The following is a 12125-nucleotide window of genomic DNA, read 5'->3' as shown; positions in this document are numbered from 1 at the left end:
AATAGCCAAAGTCTGCCGCTAATAGATATCGTCCAATTTGGCTTGCTACGTATCAGCCTAATGATTTTAAAACACGTCTGATAGGAAGAGGTTTCCACACCCTTATAAGGAAGATTCGTTTTCCTCTCCAACCGGTGTAGGATCTTATAATCCATCGTCTTTGCTGGCACACCATCCGGTGTCTGATTCTGATACCATTTGTAATAGTCCAAGCCCACTGTTAATAGATATTATCCGCTTTGGCTCGTTACGTATTCGCTGTCAGCCTTACGGTTTTAAAACACGTCTATTAGGAAAAGATTTTCACACCTTTACAAGGAATGCTCGTTTCTCTCTCCAACCAATGTGGGATCTCACAATCTACCCCCTTTGGGGCCAACGTCATTCGGGCACACTACCCTATGTTTGATTCTAATACCATTTGTAATAGCTCAAGCCCACCACTAATAAATATTGTTCGCTTTTGCTCGTTATGTATCGCCGTCAGCCTAACGATTTTAAAACACGTCAATTAAGAAGAGATTTCCACACCCTTATAAGAAATGCTCGTTCCCCTCTCCAACCGATGTGGGATCTCACAATCCACCCCTCTTGAGGGCCAGTGTCCTAACTGGCACACCGCCCGGTATCTGGTTTTGATATCATTTGTAATAGCCCAAGCTACCACTAACAGATATTGTCCGCTTTAGCTCGTTACGTATCACCACCATCCTTACAATTTTAAAACGCATCTGTTATGGAGAGGTGTTCACACTCTTATAAGAAATGCTCCGTTCCTTTCTACAACCGACCCGGTATCTAACAATTTTAAAATATGATGAATAATGAGGTGTGGGAAGGTTGTTGGGAGGGGAGGTGGCTATATAAACAAGTGGTACCTCCTACCAATGATGCCCACAACTTGAATATCAAGCCAATAGCTAAAGATGATGAACAGATCCCTCCTCCCCACTCTCTTACTCCTCCTCCTTATCTTCTCTGCTTCGGGTAATTAAACCCTAACCCTAACCCCAACCCCATCACCTTTCCCTTTTGTTCTTTCTTTCTTCTAATCAATATAATGTTATATTGTTTGCAGATGAGCTGATGGGTCGCACTGCTGAGGCTCGAGTGTGCAAGTCCCAGAGCCACCACTTCCATGGCACCTGCTTGAGCAACCACAACTGCGCTGTTGTCTGCCGTACCGAAGGCTTCTCCGGTGGTGACTGTGTCGGCTTCCGTCGTCGCTGCTTCTGTACTCGCCATTGTTAATTCTTATATTGTTTTTAATTCGTGTGTCTTGTTCGAGTTGTATGAGCTAATCTACTGTTGCTCTACCTTTCTCGTATCGTTTTGAGTTTCGTTTCATGAATAAACTTGTTTACTTTGCTTGTGGACCTAATTCACCCTTCCGTTGAGGATTGTTGGGCGATAGAATCATGGGTTTATAAGTAAGAATACTATTTCAATTGATACGAGGTCTTTTGAAGAAACTAAAAGCAAAGCCACGAGAGTTTATACTTAAAGTGGACAATTTCATATCATTGTGGAGAATGAGTGTTCCTAACACCTTCATTTGAACGGTTAATGTTCACCGATAAGGGTGTCTTGTGTCACGGTCATGCTTGTTTTCTCTCAATCTTGTTTTCAAACTCTCTATGTTTCCCCTTTCTAAAACATTTATCCTTAAATCGGGGTCAGACTCAGTGCTGAGAGTGAGTATCGCACAATCGCTAAATCCACTACTTAGACAAGTATGATCCGACTATAGGCGATGCAATCTTAAGTTAGCTTGACTCATTCAGTGTCGAGAGTGAATGTCGTACAATCGTCAAATCTACTACCTAGAAAAGTACGATTGTGACATTCGGCATTCGTTTTACTTTCAAAAGGGTACTCCTCTTACCTGTTGGATATTGATCAATCATGATCCTAACTTTTTTGTGGAAGAAATCATTACACTTTCTTTTGCACTTTAATTACACGTGATAATAATTAATCAAATAGTAATACCAACATCATAATTATTTAAAAGTAGAGGAGTACAAATTTGATGATATTTTCATGGTAAATGGTAATTTTTAGAAGTGATGACATAGTTCTAAGAAATATTTCACTCCGATCTAGACCGACCCTGATGGCCTTGCAGCTCGCTTTACCTCAACCACTCTGTCCAAACCTCATCTGAAAAAGAATTAAAATGTCATGGATGAATATAAAAATATTTGTAACCAGTAGTTATTAATTCATTCTGAAGTCTTATGTCACTCGTTCGTTCTTGAGTTATCGGCTATTCCTAGCCTATACCCTAAGTTCACTTGTTTAACTTATAGTTTCTCTTTTTTTTTTTACCCCTAATTGGGTTGTCAATTCTCGTGGTTCATCCTTAGATGCCTATATTATCCCATGCTCTCATTTGAACAAGCATAATTAGGGAGTGATTGGAAACCTTCTAACCGCACCCTTAAGGCGCTCGTAAAATTTTTCATTGGATTCATGCATTTTCAAGCTCAACCCTTGTTCTATCAACTCATAAAAGTACTTCGGCGGATCCTTGCTGACTCGACATGTTCACTAAACGAAAATTAACTAGAAAGTCCCTAATAGTCCCCATAGAGTATACATAAATCATAACCGATCCTAAAATATTATCCACTTTCTCGACAACTACATCAAGTTCACGATTATGAATTTGTTGGCGAACCCCTAATCGTTCTTGTATAACACTACCAAACATCTCATGTATGAACATTTCTTCATAAAGAAAATAGCATAGTGACCTAAACATGAACATCTAATCATACTTTAAGTTTCGTTTAGTTTGGAGTTTGTTTTTTTATTTTTAGGAAACTCGAATATCATAACAGTTCAACATGTTTATTATTAGTCGAATCAGCTTAGCACGGTCCTAAACTTTAATAACATACCTCTAATAACTGTTAGGATTGCACAACTTATATACTCAATCTAGATGACGAACATAAAGAGAGAAGATACAAGAAGAAATATACATGGAGACACTGAGATTGAAAGCTCTACCACGGCTCAAGTTTATTTATAGGCAACTTCAAGTAGTTACAGATAATCTATCTTAAAAAAATTAATTAGAAACTATAAGGAGAATAGATAAGATTTCTCAACTTTTTTAAGAAACATTACTCGTAAATAAACATCATTCTCCAATACCTACTAATGTAGTCAATCCAAAACAATTCATTCTCGAAGGATTCTCCTTGAATCATCAATATCTTCGTCGCATCGCAACATAAGTAGAAGCTACTAAAGACCAACCAAAACTTTACCCAATCTCAATTTTTCAACGTCAATACATTTTGTCAACGTGTCTATTGGATTCGCTCTTATATCTTCTCAAAATACATATCACCTTCTTCCACTGACCTGTGATGAAATGATATCGTCTCCTGATGTGATTTGTCATTGAATGATATATTTAGTTCTTCATCAATTGTATGGAACTTCTCTTGTTTGAGCCCTCACTTGGTCATTTAGGCATTCTTCTTTGTCGCCGCCTTCTTTGTCTACATGTAAAGATCACAACCTACCGTCTTCATAGTATGATTGTGACATTCTCTCCCACTTAAAATAGTCATCGTCTTCGATGACTTTTTCAGGGGCACAATCGCATCGTAGATTGTGATATTCTCTCAATTAATCTTAGCATCGTCCCAATGACGATTCAAATGGCGAACTGGGTGCTAATTGACTCGTTGGAAATAAAAATGCCTCAGAATGGACACAAAAAATGTGCACTACTTATGAGCTATAATACTAATGAACCTTTCTTTTATTTTTGAGACTTGCAACATAAACACGACAAATTGCCCAATGGCTATGGACTATCCCGTTAAGGACCTACCTCGCCCTTCTCTTAGATTCGGCTTAGGACTAACTAGATAAATTATGGAAAACTAGCATCGACATAACCTCGCTTTGAGTTAGGGAGAGTGTGCTCTAATGTGCCCATCTTGGCCTCAACACATGCATTTTCTGAGGTACACAAATTACCCCCAATATTTCCTTGTTGTAGCCACATCCGTTACTAAAGCAAATTACCCCCATGGTGGCATCATGGGGCTAAAGCTGCACTAACATTACTCTTGGTCTTGCTGTAACTTTATTCTTTTATATTTTTTACATCCGGCCTTGTGCTCCTTCTCGAGTAAAAGCTCGTTTTGATATTTCTTACGAAATCACTATATGGTTTAGGTAATTTGTGTTAGTTTAAAGTGCCCATGGAAGGTTTTAAAGGATCCAAGAAACTAAGCGATTCAAGGAAGTACAAGGGGCCTAAGTAAGTGATTTCAATGCCCTAAATGACAAAAATGTCATTTTTAAAATTTATAAGGAACTTCGCACGTTTTTATTCCTTATAGAGAAATAATTTCAAGATGATGATAGATAAAAATAATATAAAAAAAAGTAATAAAATAATTATAAAATGTTAAATTACCAAAATACCGATAAAATTTGAAGTATTTATAAAAACGCCACTTAGATAGAAAATCAAATTCGCTATAGTGACCAATTTCAATGAATCCTTCCAAACTCAAAGTTTAACGGTAAGATGACGAAAATGCCCCTATATACGTTAAATGAATTTCAAACAACCTAAGATTTTATATAATGCCTATTTTCAAGGATATAAAGGTTATGCAAAGTTTCAAAGTCATTAAAATATGTGTTAGGGGTTGAATAAAAAATAAGGATAAAATGACCAAAATACCCTTAATTTCTTCCTGTTATTTTGAAATCAAATAACCTCCAAATGGCTTAAGATTTAAAGTAAGACCTTATTATAAGGACATGAAAGTATACCAAAGAATTTAAGATGTTTGGAACATGGTAAGAACTTAAACTAAGAAAAAGAGTGGTAAATGACCAAAATACTCCTATAAAGATTCTAAGATGTTTTCATGGGACAAAGGAACTCCAAAATGTCAGGAGCCCTTACAAAATGCCTACGTATGACTTTAAAGATAATTAAGCCATGTTTGAGGTCTAAGTCAAAATTTAAGGAAATGACGAAATTACGTCCTTAATAAAGATCAATGATTTGTTTAAGGACCTCAATAATCATGCTAAGACCTTATTAAAGACTTAGGAAATTGCTATGACAAGTTCACATATTCATAACCTATGACTTATGAGCTTAGGTTAAGGCTTAAGGATTCAGGATAAGAACCAAGCATGGTTGTTCTCTAACCTTTAGAGTAAGAACTCAAGAAGCCATAAGACTAAGAAGACCCTCCAAAAGGTAAGAATCGAGAAAAGAGCACAACACCAACCCTAAGACCATTAGGCTGGAAGAACATGAATATATGAAATATTATAAAGAACTCATGCATGACAAGAACATGTTTCGAGCAAGAACCCGGACTTAAGTAGTAAAAGACGAAAACACCTCTAATGACCTCCCTACAAGAATTCATGAAGTTTCCTTGAGCTTCAAGAGTTTTATTATGACATGAATGATGTTATGAATGCTTATGCTCATGAGGATGATATGCTGACATTAGGGTTGTGATTTCTAAGCATGCCATAAGGTTTGAGTGCTTTACAAGCATAAGGTTTAAGTGCTTTACAAGCATGCATTACCAAGGTTAGTTGATGAAGTTATTCTAAGGACATGAACAAGCCAAGAACATTACACACCCTACGTCCTAAGGTGACCATGACCTACATGAATGCTATGTAATACTCTAATCATGTCCTAAGTGATCCAAGACCTCCCACCACACGGTGTTTCAAGAGGCTCCATATTTCCTTTCTAGGTGGGATACCCGCGCCTTGTTTCTTTAGCAAGATATCATGTTCGGGTCTCATGTGTTACCCATCTAGATGAGATACCCTGCATCGTATTAGGGGGGCACCTTAGTTAGTCACGTTTGTTGCAGAATGTCCCATTCAATTGCGCATTGATCAGTGACATATTTTTTAGGTCTTCACAGGGAGTAGTCGTGGGGGCACAATAGGGATAACTACCGGATTGAATTCATGTCATAACTCATGATACAAGATAATTCCCTAGTTAGCATAAGAGAGTACATTGTCCTAACCATGAATAAAAAATATCCTCACGAGAACCTATAAATCCCAAGATGTATAAAAATGACATGACACTCCAGAAAGACCCACACATGAAAAGTAAAGGCTTAAGAACCTCAAATCATAACTCATGCTTTAGTCGTATGTTAAGTTTTAAGAACCCATAGAGTCACCTAAGACCTTATGAACTTAAAGTAAGAACCTAAGGTTATGTTAAGTTTTAAGAACCCATAGAGTCACCTAAGACCTTATGAACTTAAAGTAAGAACCTAAAACCTTATGAACTTAAAGTAATACTCTTTTAGGTTAAGGACTATGTCAAGAAGAATGCACTATCAAAGTCTTAATCTTGCTACAAACAAGAAGAGGGCTAAGTGTCACTCTAAACTATCCAAGATCTCCTATGGTACATTGTAACCACAAGATCATGTCACAAGGGACACAAGGATTGTCGAGGCCTCCACTTGCCAAATCTAGATCTCGACCCTAGGGGATGTCGGGGCAATCAAAGGTTGAAATTGAATCCCATTTCAAGGGGATGCTGATGCTACCATGGACCAAATTCGAGATCCAAATCCTTGTCCACATCAGTATGTAAGTTCCCAAGATTATGAGTACCAAAGAGAGTATCTAAGAGACAATAACCAAGTACTAAAGGATAAGAACATGAAAAATGATTAAGATCCATGATCATACCTATATTTAAGAACTCAAAACCAAGAATCGAGGTCCTTGAATAGAACCGTGATAAGAACTCATGATTCAAGAACATAATCTAAGGAACTAAGTTCTCATGACAATAATAAGGACATGAAAAGTAATGAGTGTGGTACCTTAGCATTTAATAACACGATTAATAGCTTACAAATAGACTACTTACTGAGTTTTTGTAAAACATCAATTGGATCAACCCTGGAACCTAACGATCCTTGAGCTTCCACTTCATATCTGAACGACGTCAACCAAATCAACCCGAGAGCCTACTAAGCCTTGAGTTTTCAATGCATTTTTGGACAGGCTCCTTGAGCTTCCACTACATTTCTGAACCACGTCAATTGAATCAACCCGAAAGCTTATAGCTCCTTGAGCTTTCATTACGTTTCTAAAAAACATCAACGGGGTCAACCCTAGAGCCTACCGATCCTAAGCTTTCACTGTATTTCTAGACAACGTCAACAAAATCAACCTTGGAGCCTACCGATCTTTAAGTTTCTTTTTGGCTTTTGGATAGTGTCAATTGGATCAGCCCTATCGCCTACTTATTCTTAAACTTCAACTGTATTTCTAGATAGCATCAACCAGATAACCCCTGGAATCTATTAATCGCTGAGCTTTCACTATGTTTTTTGGATAACTTCAAGTGGATCAACGCTGGAGCCTATCGATTCTTAAGCTTCTACTTGGTTTTTGAATTGTTGGGTTTTATGTCCTAAAACTCATAATTTGTAAACAAAAACATATTCTATTTTCAATAAAGTTATTATTGTTGTTTATTCAGTAAAGATTCTTATTGAATAAAGTGAACTTTACGATCATTAATCTAAATCCAATAAACTAAGAACACTATGGCTATAGTATGATTACTTGAACTATATGTAAGACATAAGAGTGGATTAAGTTCAAGTATATAGTCAAAATGATCTATAGTATACGGATAAGGCTGAGTACCTTATTCTGGGGACACTATGGATGCGGCCCACTTTTGTATATGATATAAACAATGTGATCACTAAATTGTACATGTGGAGACGTGTGAGTGGGGGCGTCCTATGCAATGAGTATTGCATAAGATCGGACCATGAAGAAAACCACTCTCACTTTATAATGTCGTTTACTGTTGAGACTGATTTTCTTTTCATTCGATGACCTAGGCAACTCGATCTTAATCCTGAGCTAACCATGAACTCCTGTTTATTCGGAATTATCCTTAGATTTGCATGGGTGAGAGTGGCTCGAGTTTGTCGACTCAATAGGCCTCCCATTTCAGGGGTAAGACTGGGTGAATAGCTGGGGACGTGGGGTGCAAGATGGAATTCGCTCCTACCCACTTTTAGGGATAGAAGAGAGGTAGTTCCCTTAAGCATTGACTCCAAATCTTAAACAAGGGGCCCCACCCTCTCATTGGCGTGAGAGGGATTCGGTTTACTGGCTAGACCACAAACCAATTGTTCATAAGAGGATCAGTGAGACATAAGGAACAAATTGTAACTTTAGGGGTAAAACGGTAAATTGACCCAACTCTAGTTACGAACAACCTGTGAAAGATCGACTTACTAATCATGGTTATATCAAATGGAAAGAAATATATCTATAGTGACGGGAGTACAACTACTAGGCTATAGTGGAGTGTCCTAGTAGTTAACGAATGTTGGTTAACAAGGTTAATGAGTTTAACTGGTTAATCTTGGATCGTTGGAGCCCATGATCTATAGGTTCATTAGGTCCCTCTGCTAGCTCATATCGGACTAAACCATAGAACAATGTGACGAGTGAGTTCAAAGTGTTCGAATTCAAATTAGGGAATATGCGCTACATATATACGATATATTTAATCGCATTTTTGTTTTATTTACGAATTAAACAAAAAGAGAGAATCTAAGATATTTAAATAAGATTTAAATATCTTAATCAAATATTGATTGAGATTGACATTTGAATTAATATTAAATATTAATTAAATAGTTTAATTAATCATTTAATATTACTTTAATTTAAAATTAATTATTCAAATTAATTATTGAATTAAAATGAAGAAAGTCAAAATGTTGACTTTATTTAATGGAAAAATCCATGTTAGTGGAATTTTGAGGTGTCAAAATTTGGTTTAACCAAACTTTGCCAAATAAACCCCACAAATTTTAGTGGAATTTTGAGTGTCAAAATTTGGTGAACTCAAACTTGCATGCTTGCCACATAATCCCAAATATTTGAGTGGAATTTTGAATGTCAAAATTTGGTGATCTCAAATTTGCATGAACATGCAAACATAACTCTATAAATAGAGTGATCATGGTACATGGAAGGTCTTCCTCGGTGAAAAACCTTGAGAAAAACCTCTCACAAACACTCTCTTCATATATACAAATTCCCTCCCAAGTTTAGCCACTCACCAGATTCCACAATCCCGTTCTAAGGCCGGAGGATAGTGGAGAAGACACTAGTGGTGGTTCGAAACCGGTTCGTGAGGAAAAAGAATTTGAACTACAAAAGATTAGTATTCAAACTCATTAAGTTTTAATACTTATGAATATGCTAGTTATTTACTATAATTGATGTTCTAAAAGTGCCTAAGATCCAAATTGCTTTCGCATGTGTTATATTAACACTATCATGAATAATGTCAACTCGAACAACTCTAGAGCCTACCGATCATTGAATTTTTGCGTTTTTGAATAACGTCAATTGAATCAACCTTGGAGCCTACCAATCGTTGAGCGTCCACTACATTTTTGGACATCATGAACTAGATCAACCCTGGAGCCTACCGATCTTTAAGCTTGCACTGCTTTTCTAGACAACATCAACTAGATCACCCTAGAGCCTACTGATCCTTGAGCTTCGACTGGATCAATCCTAGATCCTACTAATCCTTGAGCTTCCACTACGTTTTTGGACAGTATCAACTAGATCAACCCTAGAGCCTACGGATTCTTGAGCTACTGTATTTCTGGACAACATGAACTATATCAACCGTGGGGTCTACCAATCTTTGAGCTTCCACTATATTTCTAGATATCATCAAGTGAAAGAATCCTAGAGTCGATCGATCCTTGAGCTTCCACTGTATTTCTAGACAGCGTCAATTAGATCAACCCTAGAGCCTACCGATCCTTGAGCTTTGTAGAATCATAGAAGCATAAAGCAGAATCAAATTGTTTCTAGTAAGCTGTTGAAACACTGGAATTCCAAGTGCTCTAATGATCAACTCTAGTGAATTCTTCCATAGGAGCAAATTCTTGAACAGATGCTTCAACAGCCCTAGTAGCATTGCTAGCATCAACAAGATCTGAAAATTCCACTTTGTTATTCATCAGTGAAAGATATTTTCAAACGTCGATGTTGTTGGCAACGTGAGTAAAAAATGGATTTGAAGTAGTGATGATAGAGAATTACTCCATTCTTTTATTTCCACGAAGAACCTCAGTACTATGAGTCGATTTCCATCATTCACTATCGTCTCTAGAACCTTATTCTCGCCCACCAGCAATAGGTTTTTGGTATTCAGAACCATAACCTGTCTGTTGTTTTTCACGTCTACGCCCAGTGACGCCTCCTCAAAGGTCAATGCCATCCTACTTTGGTGCTCATTCTACAACTCCGACATCTTCGTTTCAAACAAGGGTTCGTGAAGATCTTTTTGGTAAGATAATCTTCAATCTTCTTCTTCAAGAAACTGATATCGAATCCATCAATCTTCTTGATCTCAATCTTTGAACTTTCCATTTTCATAGATCGGCTAAATCTCTCCTAACTCTGATATTAGTTGTTAAGATCGCACAACTCATGTACTCGATTTAAATAAAGAACATGAAGAACAAAAGAAAATGCAAAAATAAATATACAGGGTGACATTGGGATTCAATACTCTATAGGGCTAGAGTTTATTTATAGATGACTTCAAACCGGTATAGATAAGATAATCAATTTAAAAAAAAATTAAATAAGAACATAGATAAGATTCTATCTTAGAAATACATAAGAGAGCAAATCAGATTCCTCAAGTTAATTATTACGATTTTAAGTAAGCTTAACTCATAAGTAAAGATTAGACTCCCCAACTTAACAATAACATGCATCCAAGCATACTACAAGCATGACTAATCTAAACTCTCAGATGCTACTTGATTCGTTCAATAATTTTTGGATCGGTTTAGGTCCTTTAAAAGTTTTCAAATTCCTCCAAACTCCTCAAATAAACCCTAAATAAAGAAAAAAAAAAAAAAAGTGAATACTATCGAAATTGGGTAAAAACTCGGGCTCAAAATGACCAAAGTAAGAAAAACGAGGAAAACTGGTTCGGTTAGACGGGACTAATCGTCCAATTGAACCCGGTCACATCGATCCACTTGGACCATGTCATCCCTTACCTTTCGATAGTGGTTTCCCTCACAGAGCATTTTGTTCAAATGTTTGGATCCTGGCATTTATTTTTTTTCTTCAGCAAACCTTTAGCATACTACAATACAAATTTGTTGGGACAAGAATGGAGTGATTCCATTAATAAATGAGTGTGATATCCCTGTAGAACTCTTTGAAAAACCTACCTTCATACCTTCCCGCCTCTTTTTCAAGAGTTCCTCCTAACAAAGATGTAGCATCAAGATTTGAACAAAAAATTTATTGGATGGAGCCCATGACCGAAATATACCGAGACAAATAAATGAAGCAAAAAGAACAACCTGAGAGACGTTTATTGGAATAAAGAACCTTAAGTACTATGTGATAAAGAATCAACTTAAGGGAAAGCTCTAATACCAAATGATAAGAAATCACTACTAGGGAAGTAAATTTCAGAACACTTGATTGAGATTCAAATCACTCCACAAGCAAAATCGATCATGTCAATCTTGAATGATTCTAAGTATGCAATCTAAACTATATGAAATTGCAAATAAACTTCACCAAAAAGGTAAGAACACTTATCCCTAAAGATAAGGAATCACTCCAACAAAAAGGTAAGAACACTTATCCCTAATGATAAGGAATCACTCCAACAAAAGTAAGATTCAAATAATCTTGTTGATCAAATATTAAAGGCAAGAACACTATTTGAGATTCAAACCACTTCACAAGCAATATCGGTCATGTCAAGTTTGAATGATTCTAAACCTCGGTCATGTCAAGTTTAATTGATTCTAAACCTACAATCTAAACTACATAGAATTGCAAAGAAATGCTTTTCTTTTAAGCACATTTTTCAAGTCTACTTTACAAATTAATATACATGACCTTATATAGCTTCAATATGAAAACCCTTCATCTTTCGTGAGACATTTCAAGAGTTGTAACCTTCCTACTTTATGACCAAAATTAAAATAAATAAAAGCCTTAAAATACATTAAAGAAACACCATAACTCTA

The 12125-nt window shown here is 36.5% G+C and overlaps 1 protein-coding gene across 1 annotated transcript; it reads left to right on the top strand.

Annotated features, from left to right (window-relative positions):
• The first annotated feature begins 826 nt into the window (after positions 1-826).
• LOC111776924 (defensin-like protein 1) lies at positions 827-1381 on the top strand. The gene is made up of 2 exons (XM_023656338.2): positions 827-987; positions 1079-1381. The coding sequence occupies exons 1-2, from the start codon at positions 927-929 to the stop codon at positions 1249-1251; spliced, it is 234 nt and encodes a 77-aa protein (XP_023512106.1). The 5' UTR covers positions 827-926; the 3' UTR covers positions 1252-1381.
• Positions 1382-12125: the final 10744 nt, after the last annotated feature.

The sequence above is a fragment of the Cucurbita pepo genome, chromosome 16 (genome assembly GCF_057944985.1).
Source record: "Cucurbita pepo subsp. pepo isolate OVF chromosome 16, ASM5794498v1, whole genome shotgun sequence".
Classification (NCBI taxonomy): Eukaryota; Viridiplantae; Streptophyta; class Magnoliopsida; order Cucurbitales; family Cucurbitaceae; genus Cucurbita; species Cucurbita pepo.
Note: the sequence above shows the minus strand (reverse complement) of the source record. Positions and strands in the feature narration are given on the sequence as shown.